Raw genomic sequence first — 18,267 nt, 5'->3', positions numbered from 1 at the left:
AAAACGAAGATTTTTTAGTGGCAACGCAGCAGACACGTGCACATAAAAATTTTGCAGTAATAAATGTAATTAGAATGCATATATTTGTATATGTATAATTGACTGGGGTCAAGTTGTATTTTACAATTTTAAAAATGTGCAGAATTTCACACGTTACTTTATGTTGAAAATTAGCTCTTAATAGGAAAAGAAAAACGCACTGTCACCGTATTACAAATGCAATTATGCCATCTAGTGGCAGAACTATGACCTCAACACAAATCAATATCACACTTTTTTTTAACAGTACAGTGCCTCTTTTTAATTTTAACTCAATTGTATTAATTATTATGAAATTACTGTATCAATGACTAAAATATGCTGCCATATTTCGATTAGTTTAACATTTTCTCCCACTTTTATGTTACAATTAAAATTATTTTATTGTACATTTAGGACATATATAAAATTTGCAATTAATCGTGAGTTAACCAATGAAGTCGTGTGATTAATTCCGATTAACAATTTTGACACCCCTATTAAAATATATCAGTGGTACTGGACATACAGTGGTTTCATTCAGACGGCTGGGTAAACTGCCAGAGATTGGCAAAAAAGGGTTGCATTGGGATGTTTCCACCACTGGACCGAAGGCACTGACACTACGGGCCATGGCTGTTCCAGAACAAAAAGCCCCCTGGCGCCACTCTGAGCGGATGTCTATTCCGTGAGATCTGGTGGATCGAATTCTGCGGAGAAACAACACGCACCATATGGATAAAAGTACATTAGGCGAATGTTGTGGTGTATTTTTCTGACATTTTTGTACCTTGATCTCACTGAACAGTCTTGGATAGCAATCACAGGGGAGGGAGGGGAAATAGCTGTGTCGGGACAAGGGGTGGGCAAGGTGGATGTCCCCGTGTCAAAGCCTGTGGAGGCAGAATACGAAGAGCTCATCGCCTCCTCCACTGATGCGCTTCCCTTTAGGAACATCCTAACAAAAGGACACAGGGATTAAGTCACATCAACAAATATCATTTGTCATGCTATTACGGTTTAACATCCAGATGCAGTAGAAGTAGTACTGTGTCTAAACTACCTGCCAGGTCCTCTCGTATCCCTAATCTCAACGTTAAGAAAAGGGAGGAAGGGGTTTCCACAGAAGGGGCAGATGGTGTTTAGATTAGAGTCATCAGCTGTCCAACCAGCCATGATTTCCTCGTCGTAGACCAGACAGTCGCATGTCTTACAGCGTGAACAGCTTGATATCAACAGCTGGGAAAGGAAAAAAAATTGAAAACACACACAAAAACAAGACTCAAAAATAGTGTATTTGGGAAATTATTCAAAAGAATGCAAAGAAATTAGTCTATAGGAAACTAAACTGATCATACAAAGTCAAAGTAATAACTCAAAAATCAAATCATGACCGCGCTTCCAATATTTGCACAGGTGAGTTGAGTTGAGTGTTTTCACCTCCATTGCATAGTTATTGAAGATGCTGGTGTTGCTAGTGTAGCGCGAGGAGCACACATCTGATTTGTCTGACAAAGGGAAGCCAGGAGGTGAAAGGTCATCTGGAAGATTACGAACGATTGTAAGAATATGCGGCAAAAGACCAACAACACATGTTACAGATTGACTGTAAGACAAGCACTGATACATCATTGGAAATTTTCAAACCAAACTGAGTGTCTCTTTTGGAAGGAAAAGGCAGTGGGAGGTCATCGGGCATCACCCGGGGACAACATACAAAACCCACATCAGCATATTTAGGAAAAGTAGGACAGATCTTATTTGTAATGAAAGCCCCAATAATAAAATTACATGCCTGGTTATCCGACTGTTGAACGTCAATCGTCATGTGTGATAACACACGTATATTGTCGCTATAAAGGTAAACAATGTCTCGTGTGAGATCTCCTGCCAACTGCCAAAGTCGGCAATAGAGGCACTCCAAGTGCAATGCCTCTGTTCCCTTCATATACCAGGCATTTGAACACGAAATGCACAATTCAACTATTTTATTGATTTGAATGATGAGCTCATTGGCATTATTTTATTGATAAAGAAAATCAATGTAAAGCACGGATCAGACTAAAATGGAAAAGAATTAAATTTAAGCATCATCATTATTATTATTACTATTATTATCTCTACAACATGCATGGGCGGGGAGGGAGGCTGCGTCTCCCCAGCCTACCCTGACTGCATGTCCCTGCTTGTCACTCATTTCCAAGTACCGCTAAATCTGATTAAAGAAGCTCTTGATTACAAATTAAAGCGTAAGGATTTACCAGAAAGCTGTGATGTTGGTCTTCTACGGCTTGATGCTGCAGTGGGACTGTTCAGTCTGCTGTGGAAAGGGCTTGGACTCCTTCGAGATCCCTTTGGGCCAAGAGGTCCATTCTTTTGTGGGGAAACCATAGAGCTCTTTGACTCCCTTTTGTGCTCCTCATCTTGAACAGAGAAACAATCTGGGTCCACAACGTCGAGCGAGGACACACTGAGACGGTGACTTTGAGTGTCCTGGGTAAGCAGAAATTGGAAAATTATTAAAACACTAAACAAGTCCAGTTAAAACAATGGATTAGTGATCAAAATTAAGATAAGGACACAAAGACCGTGAATGATGTAAAAATTAAAAATAAGAACTCTGTATCAACAAAGAGTTTTAGCTCTGTTGCAGATTAAATTCCATAATTCATGAATGTACTGCAGTTCGTTTTAATCAACTTCCAAGTACCTACAGATCAGACTGAAGCTCTACATTATGTCTGTTCAAACAACAACCGTAAATTTAGTGAGGTGCATGCAGGTTCCTATTGTTCCAAAATATTGTGGTTATTCAGGTTCGAGCCAACTTAATATTATACAAAAACAGCAACAGTTATTTATTCACATTCATTGTTAGTTTAAAATATTATGATGTTAGTTGCCGATGTAAAGTACAAGTGTCTCCCTAAAATTTGAACATATTAACATCCCTGCTGACAAAGTTACATGTTGATTTTTTATTTTTTTTGTCAAAGCCATGGCTTGCACTTATTTTGAGTTCATAATATTGCTGTATACTGTTTAAAAAAAAAAAAAAGAAAAAAAAAAGAAAAAAAAAAAAAGAAAAAAAAAAAGAAAAAAAAAAGAAAAAAAAAAAGGAGAGATTTTACGACATGTACCTTGGTTGGTGTGGTGTATGTAGCCAGGCGCGAGTACCAGCGGCTAGCCTTCTCTGCCACACCTTTCCCGGCAGAGAACATACTGCTTTTGAAAACATCCAATGTTGGTGTCAGCAGTGTGTCAAGAGCAAAAGAGGAGGAAGATGGTGAAGGAGTTGCAACTTTCATTCTGCTTGTCTTCTCCTGATAGGTACTCGGGCGTGGGCTAGGACAAGGGCTCGGGGTGGTGCTAGCGCTGCGACAGGGTGGTGATGACCACAAACGTTGCTGGGATATGGGCTGGGTGGGTGAGGGAGGGTGGAAGGTGCGAGACCGTGGCACAGTTGGAGTCCTAAAGGGGGCGCAATGGGGTAAGCTAGCTCTTCGAGTAGCAGATTGTGAAAAAGGGTGGAAGATGAGGGGGCTTGCCGGGTCCTGCAGGTCCACACTTGGTGTACGACTGCTTAGTGGGCTCCCCATGTGCCTCATGTACAGCTCAATCTCCCTGGCCAAATGCCTGTTGGCGGTGGGTGTGCTGGCGTCCTCTGGGCATAGATGCCCCTTTTGCTGCTCTGACTGTGACTCTGCAGCTAGCAGGGACAGAGGATCATTGCCAGTCTCAATGCCTGTCCGGTTCACATTGCCACTTAATGTCACATTGCTCATGCCACAATTTGGGCTGCATTCAATATGATTCTTATGACATTGACATGTTTCATGAGAACTCATTCCAACTTTATCCAAATCCAAATCCTCTAAATCAAAAATAGCCTCTATATTAGTTGTGTCCTCATCACTGGCGACGTCGTTCTCTTCTTCAACTTCACAAGTTCTTGTCACAGCAGTCTCCTCTAAACCAGTCAATGCCAACGACCGAGGCCTCTTGCTCTTGCTGAGTTTAGTATTCGAGAGAATTTTTGCATCAGCGCCAAGATGTCCTGCTATTTTAACTGGGTCGGTTTCACCCTGCCTCATACCCAGACCAAGGACGGTGGTGCCGCGACCACAGCTGTCTACTTTGTCACCACTCAGATAATGCCCCCTCACACTCTGCCATTCAAAAGCCGAGCCACTGCCGACAACGTCTTCCAGAGTACTCTTGTGTCTCCTGAGCAAGCTGTTTGATTGGATCTCACCGATCTCTTCCAGAGAAGAAGTGAAGAGAAGTCCTGCAACATGGCCTAGAAGAAGAAGGTGGGCGATAACTCACTCATATGGAAGTAAAGTTTCCACTGGGCCGATATTTTGCATTTTTATGCACATTTTGTGATTGGCTGTAATGACTTAATTTGCTACATTACATCCGCAATGTTTCTCACATGCACATTAATCTGCGGTGGTCCACCACAAATGGATTTTGACCACCACTAATACATTTTGCCGCTATCTGTCAATATGTGACTACTGTATTAACTTTTGCTGCGCAGATATGCCACTCTGCTCACTGTGTGCGTCTGCTAACCCTTACCATAGCTTTACTTTCTGGTACGATACTGAGAAACACAATATCCTCACATTTTTACCTCAATATACCTCAAATATCAAAAGTATCAAGACGTAATTTACGTAAAAATGACATAACTTAAGTCACTATGTCTTGGTTTTGAAATCTGCTACTAATCTGCTAGAGAGAGCGATGTGATGTCGAGTATGACAAGAAAAAGTGTTAATACAGGCTGGGAAAAAGGTTTGCAGTGTTGACACTGAACTGGTTGATTGCGGGACAATGGCTATTTTAAAAGTAGATCTTGGATCAAGAAAGGGTGAGCACCCCTGAACTAAAAAATGTGAATATGGAAAACGTGTCCTCTTTCCTGAGTTACATTAAGTCCTTGAAATTCTTCTTGAGGATTATTATCAAGCAAATCACCTCAATACTTTTAACTGTAATTGATAAGAACATTAATCAACATTTAATATAAGGACAGGCTTCAGCTCAACTCTAAATCTAGTAAGAACAAGCACAATAGAAATGCATTCTACATAAATTATCTCATCAAGTTACTTTTACCTGTGCTTGTGGAGGTCTTCGCTTTGCATTTGGAGTTGTCATATTGACACCTTCTTCGAAAAATGCCACGGGAAGAATTGATCTCCATGTCCAGCTGAGGAAGGCAGTCTTTACTTCCCTTGGTGCTCTCTGTTTCCGACACTACAAATATAAAAAACACAATTTAAAATCTTATGGCAAAACACATGAGAAGTTGTTTGACCAAAATGATATATCAGTAGATATGAGATCAAAAAGACTACTGACAGGAACTGCAGTCACTCTCTTTCCTATCATCCTTGTCAGGAACAGAGTCCTGCACACAGCTGTCTCCTCTGCGAACCTCCTCCTTGGACAGCGAATTATAACCCAAATCTGACTGATCTCCTACAGGACAGAGATGAACAGCACAATTAAATAATGAAACAGACTGAAATAAGAGAAGGACTAGTTACGCACCAAGTTACTTGATGCCAAATCATACAACCACAGATTTCAGATTACAGTTACTGTAAGTAGCTACAGCTGTAAAGTACACATCAATTAAACAAATCACACTGTTCAACAGTGGAGACCAATTTCTTATTTCACACTACATATTGCCGAAAAATGAACTTGTGGTGGTTATATGTTGCTCTCTTCCTACTACACTCTAAAAAGAACATTGTTGAATCAAATTAAGATTACAAATTGAATTGTTGAGTAATTTCATTCATTCATTCATTTATTTCTGGCAGCAATAAACATCAACAAGATATCAATTTTTCCAAACAACATTCAACTAAACCTGCAAAATGTGTTTTTAAAGGTACTAATTGTACGTGAAAAATAATGAAAGTATCAAATTAATTATCGAGAAAATATGAACTTTTTATTCTTTATAATGGGCTAAATAAGTTTAAGCTTTGAAAACAAATTTAGCTTTCTTTCCTGCAAGCTTGCAACTTAAAAAAATTGCTTCCATTGATGACACACGATTGAATTAAGTTAATCCAAAGTGAATATATTAAGTTTAATTAATCATGAGTTCATTAAACTTAATATATTCACTTTGGATTACCTTAATTCAAATCACTATATTAAGTTTAATGAACTCATAATGAATTAAACTTAATATATTCACTTTGGATTAACTTAATTCAATCGTGTGTTACCAATGGAAGCAATTTTTTAAGTTGGTCAACAATTCATTTCGTAATTCTCTTTTTCGAGTGTATCCTTTAGCTTTTAATTAAGAAATTGGTTAAACTTGACATCCCGTCTTCTGGCTGTGCTATGAGACGTGGCAACCCTCTCAGCCTTTTGGAGCAAGGCAAAAAACATGAATACAGTATTCCTCTGGATAAGCACTGTACTTGCAATATTCAATGATAAGTCAGTTAGTGGGTGATCATGGAGGGACTAGCAGAGGGACACACAATGATGGGCCACAAAGAAATGAAGTAAGGAAGGTGAGAAATCGGAGCGGGAAATGCCAGAGAAATAAAATGGCGATGAAAGAGGCTGAAAGAAAATATAAACAGCGATGGGTCAAGTTAGGGGAGGATACGTGGTCAGAAGGAAAGAAAGAGGTTTTACCTGGATTGAGAGTGGGTTTTCTGTGCTCAGAGCCCCCCCAGCGTGAGTGGGCCCTGGCGCCCACGCTGCTGCCCACATGGCCGACTGCATGCAAGAAGCAACACAGGCAGGGCCAAAGTGAGGGGCAGCGTTAGGGACAGAGCAGAGCGGAAACCACAGTCACAAAACCACAAAGAGACATGAAATGATGATATGAATGAAGAAAAACAGTCAAGGTGGAGAAAAATGTAAGACTTGGCCAGTGGAGTGGGTAAAGTGGAACGAAACAAAGGAGGAAGGGAGGGAACATGTAACAAAGAAATCGTGTCAAAAAAACGTGTATGTCAGTAAACGATTGAGCCATCCAGTTAAAGGTGAAGTAGATACCTGTGCTGGATCTATCATCAGTGGGATCTACTTTGATGGTGTCAACGATGTAGGGGGTGGGCTCGTTCAGGTTAGTGTCAGCAGCACTATCCAGGCTGCCATGACTAACAGCATCCATGTCGCTGCCGTCTGGTATTGGGGGGGGGGGGAATTAAAAAAAAAAATAAAATAAAATAAAAAAAAAAAAAAAAGGAAGAAGATGATGAAAAGAAAGTGTGTTATTTGTGCAATACTGCGTCTTTTGAGTGAGTATAGCATTGTTGCAAAACACGAAAAGCATGCCCGATGCGCGTTAAACCACATTTAAGAATATCTACGAGGAATTTCCTCTCAGTGAATTTACCTGACAACGGGCTCTGAGTAAGAGGAGCATGTTTCCGTAGTGACTGTTTAAACTGGGCCACACCCAGTATAACGTTTCTCAGCTTCATCCACAGGAAGTACCCTCCTCGGGTGCTGGTTGGCCATGTGCTCTCCAACACTGCCTGCAAATAAAGAAGAAAGACATATTTTCACCTCAAAACAGGGAATGAGACAAACCAGGTTGAGATCGGCTGCTCTCCCCTTTTTTCCTGTTTTTTTTCTCCCTTTAATATTGTGTCTACCTGTTTACAAGGGTATCAGGGATAATAAGCCAAAGACAAAAATGGTCACGATAATGTTAGAACTAATAAAGTTACGTTTTGCTACAGATTTGAATGTTTTAAAGTTTTACCAATACCTAAATGACAATTAACATAACAATGGTGAAAACAAAATCATATAATGTTAATAATAACTGATAATTCTAAGGCCCATATGTGGCTACCTTGTTATAGTAGCCATATGTGATCGCATTGGGGTGGACTCCAGCTTTCTTCATCTCAAAGAGGACCCTGACAGCAAGGACCGGCTGACCATATTGTCCACAAAGCTGCATCAGTACTCTGTAACACACCTGGATAAGGATTAATACAATTGTTATGACTTTTCAAAAACAAAACTTTACTGAAGAGCCAACAGTTAGATTTGAAACACAATTTTAAAGAGAATTTGGAAATGAGAAAATGTACATTACAGCATTCTTGAAATCCATTACCTCATCAGGCAGCTGCAGCTTCTTAGACTGCATCTTACGGAGGACGTCATAAGCAGTTCGAAGTGCTCGCACCTTAGAATGGCAAACCTTCACATATGCAGGCAGGCAAATAAACCAGAGACCGTAGCAATGGCGGAGGAGGCACATGGACCACAGCTGGGGGATGGACGAGTATTTTTTGGCTATTTTCTGGGCTGATTTAATCTCCTGTGGACAAAAAAGGGATGCAAGATGAAGAAAAGCAATGAAGTTAAAATTATGTTAGAAAGAAATTGGACACAGAGAGGATGCTATTAAAACTTCAAGACATTTCCATACTCCCAACTTTTTCAGCTCTATCAAAGATCATTAGATAAATATTCTGCTGTACATAAAACACAATGAAGACAAGAGAATGCTATTGTGACATTCACCTGCTTACTGCGCCTAAACATGGGCGCGGGGCTGGTTGGACAGCTGTGCCTGGCATTGAGGCGGGAAGCTGGGGTCTGAAGCCCCTCCACTGGGTCAAACAGGTCAAGACTTAACACTGGGAAGCCATCATATCTAATGACATGCATACAGACATTATGTGTCAGATCATTTTTCACAAAACCCTTCGCTATAGATTTTTCTCTGTTGTGACTGTTTTTTGCCAATACAATATTTTACCATTGAAAAGGTTGTTTACTTTTAAATGATACCCAATTTGTAAGGAACATTTTAGTTCCTTTGATTTTGTTTTACCTGTAGCATAGTGGATGTTCTTCGCCCTCAGGTAGAGGAGGCAACTCTGGAGGTGTGATGAAGACCGTGTGTTCACTTCGGTGGGATTCATCAGTCTCTATCAGTCTGGTCTCCTCTGGCCTGTCACCGTCTACCTGCAGAAAAGAGGGCGACATGATGATGCAATGATACTATTTCACTTTAAAGTCATATTTTTAGTTTGATAGCCCACATCCCGTGACATTCTGACAGATGCTTGTACTATGTTACACACAAAAACTGCTGCTAACTTAATCTCAGGTCAGTCACGCATTTTTCTGAAAGGTTACCATGTGAAATCGGTCTAGCCCTGGTTAAGCCCCTCGAGCATTATATTTTATATTTAAAAATACTTCCTATACATTTAATAGAGTTTAATAACATTAACAATTTTCACGAGAAGCCGTTCTATTCCAATCCAATTCACTGCTTCTGTGTGTACCTCATGTGCATTTGTCATTTACTTGCACGTTAGCACCCAATTCGCGCCAACATTCTGATGTGGCATCTTCAAAAACCAATCCAAAGAGCTTTAAAAGAAAGTCTGACCTGGCAAGCCATGGGCGGAGGAGATCACATGAGCCATACCTCATAAAGCAACTACTAGGCACAGGTACGACAATGCACGGCCTGCTGGCCAGGTCTGGTGCATTAAAATAAGATCACAGTCAGATAGATACCCACAACAAACAGACATACTGAACCTTGACTCCCTTTTCAGCACTCCGATCAGAGCTGTACAGCTGCTCCAAAGAGAGATACAAAGAATAGAACAGAAAAATCAAGTGAATGGAAAGAAGATTAAAGCTAAATACAGTTTCAGTAACAATAGACAGTCATAACAGTTGTTAGAAAAATAAGAGTTTGGTGATGATGTAATCACACTAAGGTGGTAGACATGTCAACAGTATTATTTGACAGTATAAAATTATAACATGAGTAAAAACAGTTTGAATGCAGCAATTTTGCTCCATGTCAGCACTGTCAAAGTTGTCGTTCTCATTTGGGTCGTCAGCTAAATTTATTACCTCTCTTGTATTTTTAATTGATTCTACATTAAAAAAAAAAATTACAACAGCAAACCAGTAGCATTTCCTGTCGTGCACCTTTTCAACATGAATAAGCCATGCTACCAATGTAGCAGACATGGCTAATTGTATACAATGCATGTCGCACGAACATTTGTGAGGGGTATTGCTTTGGTCAGGGACGCGAGGGGAGAGGAGGGAGGAGTGAAGCGAGGCTATATTCAAATCTTGCTAGCAACTTTAACATCATATGCTGCACAAGTTAGTTTTATTACTGCACTCCTCCGTTTTGGATTTTCCCCTTTGGGGATCATTAAAGGACTATCTTATTAATGAAGGAGCTCACTTTTTCCACACAGTCATCGAAGAAGGCCAGACTGGCATCTTTGTCACTAACAAACGAGCACTCCTCAATAAAACGGATGAACATCTGGGTTTTGGTCATCAGTGAATAGAACTTCTGGTGGGAGCGGTCACGGCTTTTCAAGAACCCTGGAGAAATAGATGTCAACATATTAAGTATCTAACATTGCTTACGTCTCACATTGCTTAAGGCTCAGTTAACCTCTCCATAATATGATTTATAATTGTAAACCTTGATCTGGAGTGTGACTGTAGGGTGAGTAAGGTACAGTCAGTAGTACAGTCAATTCTCTCTATCAATTGTCTATCATTCCAAGGTGACGGAGGAGTAACAAAGGACAACAATTAACAACAGTTGACATTTGAGGATCTCTCGTTTTGGCTTGCAGATGTGGTCTGTCAAACAATCCTATGACCTAACTTATGTGCCCTGACTGACTGACAAATTATTAATCAGGAGATGTAGCTCAGTAGCTGTTATTTTTGTCATAAAGCAAACAATAAATACAATTTCAAATGCAATTCATTAGCATACAATACTGCACAGTTAGGCTAAAATCAAACACTGAGAAACATAACATCCCAAAACCTGTCTTATATGTAACATTGGCAACAACTATTCTCAAAAGAAAAAAGTATGATATCATATCATGCCCTGCGATTGGTTGGCAACCAGTCCAGGGTGTACCCCCGCCTACTGCCCAGAGCCAGCTGAGATAGGCGCCAGCAGCCCCCGCGACCCTTGTGAGAAATAAGCGGTCAAGAAAATGGATGGATGGATGATATCATATCAGCCCCAAATGAATTCAGCTGCAAAGTGAACAAGTTCTCATGGTTCTCATGGTCAAGGGCCAAACAGGAGACATCAGCAGCTGACATGCGAACTTGACAAATTCTGATTCAAAACAACTAACAACCTAGCACAGTGTGATTAACCAGATGTGTTAATGATAACTGATGATTGTATGGATTCAACTATCCATAGCCATCATTTGTCTTACACTGATACAAAACATCTCGTTTTGTAGAGAGAGAGAGGAAAAAAAAAACATATAACCAGTGGACCTTGATGCAACTGCCATGTGAGGATTACAGGCATGATAGCGAGGAAGAATATCTCATTTAGGCCACTACAAGTTTCTTTGTTGAAACCAAATTAATTCCCATACCTTGCAAGTCAAAAAGTGAGCTGGCATCGGTGGCTTTGTCAGATGGTGCCTGGGTAATGGGTCGCAGGAAGGAACGGTATCCCTTTAAAATGGCTGCCATGAAGCGCAGAAAGGTTTCCTGGATCTCTAGCTCCACAGTATGGAGACTTTTCCCACAGCTTAATTCTGATAACTCATTGATGCTCATGTCGAGCAGGTTATCAGACTGGTACTGACCTGAAGGTACAGAAGTAACAAATTACAGATCCATGATCCTATGTCTGATGCAAAATGTCAGAGGACAGTGAGGAAAAAATAAGGTAATTGTCTCAGTCAGAACTCACCATCAACTAGTTGCTGGTAGAGATTGTTCAGCACATTCATTAGGTTTTTACAGGCTTTCTTGGGCAAGCTCTTCCATGTGAGGGTTCGCTTGTCTTCATTACTAGGAAGTAAGAGACACTTAGTTCTGGAGGGGCTAAGGTCATATTACAAGTTCTACACCACAAACAACAACAGCAAAAACTGCCGCCTCGGCTTGACCACTCAACTTAGAAGTAATGATTTGTACATATATGCATACTGTACATTAAATCGTATCTGGTACCGATTGTGGGCAGGAACTGTCGGGCCATTATCGGAAGTGACGTAATGCCCTGAGTACACCCCTCCCCACCCTCTGTTTTCCATTCGAAAACATTAATATATATACATTTAAAACAATCATAAATATGTAACTCTGTATTATATATGGAGATTTATGATCGAGAGAAACAGAAAAAAATGTTTAATGTTGTTCAATTGGAGCTGTCGTGAACAACATCATCGGACGGTGTGCAGGACCCATCCAGATGCAATCTTGCAGGCACAAACTTACATATGTCCGTGCTTGTAGGCTGATCATATTTGCTACACAGACTAAACATATGTAAGTCGGAAGTCCCTAATCTGGTAGCAACAATGGAGCTCTCACAAACCAGCAGCCTTTTTGTGGAGCCAGAGTGTGTTGCAGTGTAGTCGACTGGTAAAGTTATAAATCAATTGTAACATAACGCATTTAACGTACAACAACGATAACTGCTTTTCAATTCCAGGAAACATAATTACATCACTCCATTAATTGGGGAAAAAAACTGTTACTTAACACCGTTAGTTTAAACGGCGTTATTCCCAACACTGGTTGCCTAATGACAATTGCCAAATGTCCACAGACAAAATTTTACTACAAATGATGGAGAATTGAAACAAGTTAAAGAGTGCACTTACTGGAATATAGTGTTTGTGTCCAGGTCCACACAGCTCACATCTGGTGGCGGGTCATAAAGTTCAAAATACCTAGAGTCCACTCCTACAATAAAAGGGCATGGGGCACTCAACACATCAGCCAGTGCCAGCGGGCAAAGAGGAATATATGGGCATGACCAGTGGAAGGGAAAGATCATCTGAGGAGATAGAATATTTCAATCCAACAGTGGTGCAGTAACTTCAATTTATGGATTACTTTGCATCTAATATATTTTGGTTATTGATGATGAGTGCATCATTCTTAGGAATACAAGCAAATATTAGGTTTATTAGCTGAAAAAGGAGATTGAATTATTGCAATAATGTAACTGAAGGATACAATGGGAAATGACAAAAAAAAAAAAAAAAAAGTCAATCAGTTGACTATATCATCTATGTACAAATGAAGAAACTTACAGACACTAAAGCTTCAGTTACACTAGTCAGTACTGCAGGTCGTAATGAGTGAACCAGAATCTTTTGCTCAGTGACAGCAAACACCAGCAGGGTGACAGCATTCTCTGGACCCAGGTTCTGCAGCAATGTGGAAAAATGGCCGCCACTACAGAAGAGACACATGTAAAAAAAAAAAAATAGATGAATGAAATTCATATGAATGCCAGGGCGTGGAAATTTCTGTAAAAGACGAAAATACTTGATTGCTGTAATCCTGTGAGAATGACCGTTCAAAAAAAAAAAAAAACGAATACTACTACCAAACCAACAATACAGAAAGTTCAGACACTTTTTACCTGAGTGGCAACGGCGAAGATACTGGCTGGCTCAACATCAGACTGTCATGAGGAGAAAGCTGTGGAAATGACAAAATATATGATGCAGTATATTTAAATCGGCAAAGATTAAAATTAATGAATGATAGAACATCTATCTATACTTTACTCTCACTTTAGATAATTCATAACAGAAAAGATTACATGATTCACACTTTTGCAACACAATAGGCATAATCTACTCTTGAAATGAAAGTGTACCTGCACCAGTATGCGAGGCCTCTGAGAAGAAGGGAAGGGAACTTTGTGCATGAAATGAGAAATGTGCCTGTGAAAAAAAAAAAAAAAAACAACAATATCCGAGTTAAAAACAAAAGGCCAAGTTTAAAAAAATACAGCAGACATCTGAAATGTCAAATTAATACACGGGTTGTCCTTATACTCCTTTTAAACACCTATTATTCTTCACAAACATCAGCACTTTCTGTTTTGATATGCTTTACATAGTACCACTTTGACATTATTTGTATTTACATCACTACTTAAAAGGGACCATATCATGCAGAAGTAACCACCAGTGGTGAAAATCAGCGGGCTCGATACAAGATGGATTCTCTGGAGTTTGCAAACTCACAATTACTGCAAGAATTCAGCTTGCAGAGCAAGATTACAATTTTGTATGATTTTTACACATGCAGTTATGCAAAAGCTCTACAGATATAACAGACAGGACCTTAAGCATAAATGTGTATGTGCAATCAGTGAACCAGAACAAAGAGAGCTGAATTAATCAGATTTATCATAATCAGATCAGAGCTGAATACAATAAAGCATATCAGATTATACTGGATCTTTACTTGATCATTTCAATAACTTGGTAATACCAGAAATTACATAAAGAGGTGATTTTTACTGTTTATGTAAAAGGTAGGCTCTATATTTCCGAAGCAAATGCGTAAGATCTAGATAAGTCTACAAAATATGGAGAACTCACTTCTCAATCGGCAGAGCATGAGGGCCAGAGATGGAATAGCGATACAGAAAGGTGAGGAACTTGCGAAAAGCATCGAAGAAGGGCCAGTGAGAAAGCAGGCAAATACATTTGTTGGTGTAGACAGCGCAGGTGCGGGAAGTGGTATTGTTGGTGACATCAGTTGGGCTGTTGCAGGGGGAGGCTTTGGCTGTATCTGTGTTAAATAGACCAAGCTGTGCGCTCTGCTGATCAGTGAGACATTCCTGTGGGTAGGGCTCATAGAACTGTATGGCAGCACCGTATACCTGAACACAAGGAGATGTGTGTTAAGATTAATACCTCACCATCTATTACAGTCAGAGTAAAATCTTATCCATCAATCACCCCATCTAGACTAGTGTACGCTTGCCTCAATATATTTGAAGTCGATCGATCTTTTACATACATCTCTATCATTGGTACTTGGTAAACGGTACTTCATTTTATCTGGTTTCACACCTTAGATGGCCCTCAGTGTTTTACACACGAGTTTTGTTCCATTGAAGAAGCCGAGTGAAGGCATTTTGATTTAAAATCATTATTTTGCAAATATTCTAAAATAAACAAAATGAAAAACACAGTTACAAAACACTACTACTTTAACTCCTTCTTGCATTCCTATGTAAATAAAACAAGCAAAATAAGGTAAGAACACCATTCTGCTACTGAACATCAATCAAGGGGTCAAACAAACAGCTGATGATTGCATTTGTCCCAAAAACTCCTCGGCTTCCCAGAAGTATGAAAGTGTTTTGAACACATCAAAGCAAAAACGGCCTTATCAGCTCACCAACTGGGTTGTTTACTGATGATGACAGAGCTAAGGACAACTGAGTGTTTCTATGTGCTGTGTTATTATAAGGAGTTTGACAAAATATTACTTAGAATGTGACAAATAAATATGTCAATTTAAATATTAAAGAAATAAAGGGCAATATCAGTGATGCATGGGTGCGTGGAATGGTGGGTTTTGGTGGTACACAAGTGGGTAATGAGGGTGGAGTAGGCTTTGATACCTTTGATAGGGTTGAAATACACAACTTGAATGATGTTAAAAAAAAAAAAAAAAGACAAGCAGATTTTTGCTTAATGGAGCAAGTTAAGTCACTGAAAACAGTCTGCAGCGTTGTACACATTAGAGTTTATGTTAAAATACTGGATGTCCCGTTGTCTTTTTATCCTAAAAAGTCAGAAGTTATTAGATAATTATACACAAAGTGCTGTGTGGAAAAATGGCATAATTACAGTAATTTCTGTTGCTGGGATATAACAGTTGGTGGTAGCGTCTTCTGATGCTGCTGCACAGTTGTTTGACAGTAGATTGGTTGGATAAGAGAGTAAGAGATGGAAGAAGTATGAACCCGTCAAGTAATCCATCCTACCTTCTCTCCAGAGGCTCCAGTTAGGACAAATGTAGAGAAAACAGGCAGTGAGTATTTGGTGTTGATGGGCCAACACTCAATTGTGGCCCCCATGGGAAGGCAGAAGAGAGGAACAGATTCTGGCAGTGGGAATGACTCATAGTCATCCTCTGGATATCTGCTGAATAATCCTAAATGAGAAAAATTCAAAACAACCATGTGACAGCAATTTATAAACAGTCAAGTTGAACTGTAACTCAGCGAAACAGAATTCATTTTAACAAAGGTACCAGAAAAATAACCAGACTGATCAAAGGTTATCAGTGCTTGACTATATTACACATTGTAAAATAAACTATCCTTACATATTGAAAACTGCTGTCAATGAGCTAAATCCTTTTCTGTATTTCTTCACTAAAAACATACAGCTGAGGCGTGAAAAGAAGAATTGCAGATCCTGAGAAGCAAAGATAAACAAAAACTGCTGAATTTTGTCAACTTTGTGCGCAGCTTGGATTTTTACCAGTGCCATTTCCACCTACAGATAGCGGTGTGTAAAAATAAACAGAGTGCATGGGTGTAGGTGTGACCTGTTGACGTTATTCATGTTTGTGGACTGCTTACTTCAGCAATTCAACTATATCTATTATATCTATATCATCATTATAATACAAATAACAGAGCAATAAAATAGTTAAAACTAGTTAAAAAAAAAAATACAGTAACTGAGTTTGCAAAATCCTGTTGTTTTCAGACAAAGACAGATGTTACATAAGAATGTTTGTTTCCAAGCCTAAAATATTGCTGATGGCCTGCAACACTGAAAAACAAACTTTACTTATCCAACACATTAGTGAGAAAAATGGGATATCCTTTTACTGTCTTAGTCACTGGCAAATTTAAAGACCAAAAACTCCTGTTTCCTCTCTTCTCTTTTGAGATTCAAGACTTAATAGATGTACGAGCTGTGATTTATTTATCAATCATTTAGAAACATGGATAACTGCAAAGCGGTATATCTTATATTCCATTCCAATTAAAAGACTTTTCAGCAAGCATGTGCCCCTTTTCTAAGGAGCCATTCTGACTCTTTGGTGCTTACTTAATTGTTTAGCAAAAGTTTAACGTGTTGACATTCATTCATAAAACACGGCTGCTTCTGACATCTATGATTGGGCAAATGTTTTGTACATAGGTGGAACTTCCGCCTAAACAACACGCGTGGCCGGATATTTTGATGTAATTATAACGACATTAACCATTCATTTCCTTAATTAAAAAGATGCCACATTTCGATAAGTAACATACACACTCTAAATAATATTCATTTTTTGTCAAAAATGAAATGACATTCTAACATAGCCGCTATGGGATTTGTGAGTGGACGATCATCAAGGATACAGATGTGGAACTTCCGCCTACATATGGAATTGCTTTCTGCCTTACTCCGCAGAGGAATACAACAAATTTTCAGTTTACAGCAATATGCTATACACATTGCCAATGATGGTTACGCTGCGTGAGAAGCAACAACATAGAGCCATCCGCTCATCCATGCCAAGACTGTTCGTATAACTAGTATCTAGTACATTGAGGTAATTTATATGAAAATTTTGCGCGTAACCTGAACTGTTTGTAAAAAGGGCCATTCGTAACTTAAGGTGCCACTGTACAAGGATTCGACAAACGGTGGACAGTGCACAACTGTGTCGGGCCGATACAAACCATCAGATACTGGCTCGAGCAGGCCAAGTACAAATTTCTAAGTCACTAAACATTTTTGGTTGGAACAGGATGTTGTGATGAAGCAAGAAACAAAAGCGACCGATACACGCTTGACTGGGAAAAGGGGAACGTTAGCCTCATATTGCTAGCTTCGGCTAAACCAGGTGTCGGCAAACTGTGGTCTCAGCTGTGGCCTCAGCTGTGGCTCTTTGTGACTTTGGGAAACACAGCGACTTGTGAAAACATTCGCCGCCTTGAGCTTTTTAATCTTTCAGGCTTCAAACAAAGATACAATTTGACTTTTTTTTTTCTTTTTTTTTTTTAGGAAGAAGAATCAACACCAAGTGGGACACAATCGTAAAGTGGACCAAAATTCATACGATATTTAAACGCTTTTTTAAGGGAAAGAAGTGAAAAGTGTGGTATGCGATATTATTCGGCCCCTTTACTGTCAGTGCAGCCAACTCACTCAAGTTCCCTAAGGCTTTCTGAATGATGCAATGTTGACCTAAATGACTGATGATGACAAATAGAGCCCACCTGTGTGAAATAAATCTCAGTATAAATGCACCTGCTCTGATAGTCTCAGAGGTCTGTTTAAAGGGAAAATGAATACCAAGGAACAGACCAGGCAGGTCGGACATACTGTTGTAGAGAAGATTCAAGCAGGATAAGGATATGCATAGATTTCACATGCATTAAACATCTCACAGAGCACTATT

At 39.4% G+C, this 18,267-nt stretch overlaps 1 protein-coding gene across 6 annotated transcripts in view; it reads right to left on the bottom strand.

Moving 5' to 3' along the window:
* LOC144017507 (C-myc promoter-binding protein-like) overlaps positions 1-18,267 on the bottom strand; it is a 265,503-nt gene that overhangs the window by 4,866 nt on the left and 242,370 nt on the right. For 4 of the 6 annotated variants that reach the window (XM_077519143.1, XM_077519142.1, XM_077519146.1 and 1 more), the window contains 25 exons: positions 15,842-16,011; positions 14,442-14,725; positions 13,709-13,775; positions 13,469-13,527; positions 13,134-13,278; positions 12,699-12,874; positions 11,777-11,877; positions 11,454-11,669; positions 10,268-10,413; positions 9,598-9,636; positions 8,876-9,009; positions 8,563-8,695; positions 8,150-8,356; positions 7,880-8,008; positions 7,415-7,556; positions 7,072-7,200; positions 6,706-6,789; positions 5,395-5,514; positions 5,149-5,289; positions 3,159-4,318; positions 2,280-2,511; positions 1,459-1,559; positions 1,082-1,257; positions 809-976; positions 548-728 (listed from right to left, as the gene is read on the bottom strand). In XM_077519143.1, coding sequence (XP_077375269.1) covers positions 548-728; positions 809-976; positions 1,082-1,257; positions 1,459-1,559; positions 2,280-2,511; positions 3,159-4,318; positions 5,149-5,289; positions 5,395-5,514; positions 6,706-6,789; positions 7,072-7,200; positions 7,415-7,556; positions 7,880-8,008; positions 8,150-8,356; positions 8,563-8,695; positions 8,876-9,009; positions 9,598-9,636; positions 10,268-10,413; positions 11,454-11,669; positions 11,777-11,877; positions 12,699-12,874; positions 13,134-13,278; positions 13,469-13,527; positions 13,709-13,775; positions 14,442-14,725; positions 15,842-16,011 — 4,640 coding nt within the window. The remainder of the gene's footprint in view (positions 1-547; positions 729-808; positions 977-1,081; positions 1,258-1,458; positions 1,560-2,279; positions 2,512-3,158; positions 4,319-5,148; positions 5,290-5,394; positions 5,515-6,705; positions 6,790-7,071; positions 7,201-7,414; positions 7,557-7,879; positions 8,009-8,149; positions 8,357-8,562; positions 8,696-8,875; positions 9,010-9,597; positions 9,637-10,267; positions 10,414-11,453; positions 11,670-11,776; positions 11,878-12,698; positions 12,875-13,133; positions 13,279-13,468; positions 13,528-13,708; positions 13,776-14,441; positions 14,726-15,841; positions 16,012-18,267) is intronic. The other 2 variants (XM_077519147.1, XM_077519148.1) reach the window with 1 other exon arrangement.

This window comes from Festucalex cinctus, chromosome 4, assembly GCF_051991245.1.
Source record: "Festucalex cinctus isolate MCC-2025b chromosome 4, RoL_Fcin_1.0, whole genome shotgun sequence".
NCBI lineage: Eukaryota > Metazoa > Chordata > Actinopteri > Syngnathiformes > Syngnathidae > Festucalex > Festucalex cinctus.
The sequence above is the reverse complement of the archived record's forward strand: the minus strand, read 5'-3'. Positions and strand labels throughout refer to the sequence as shown.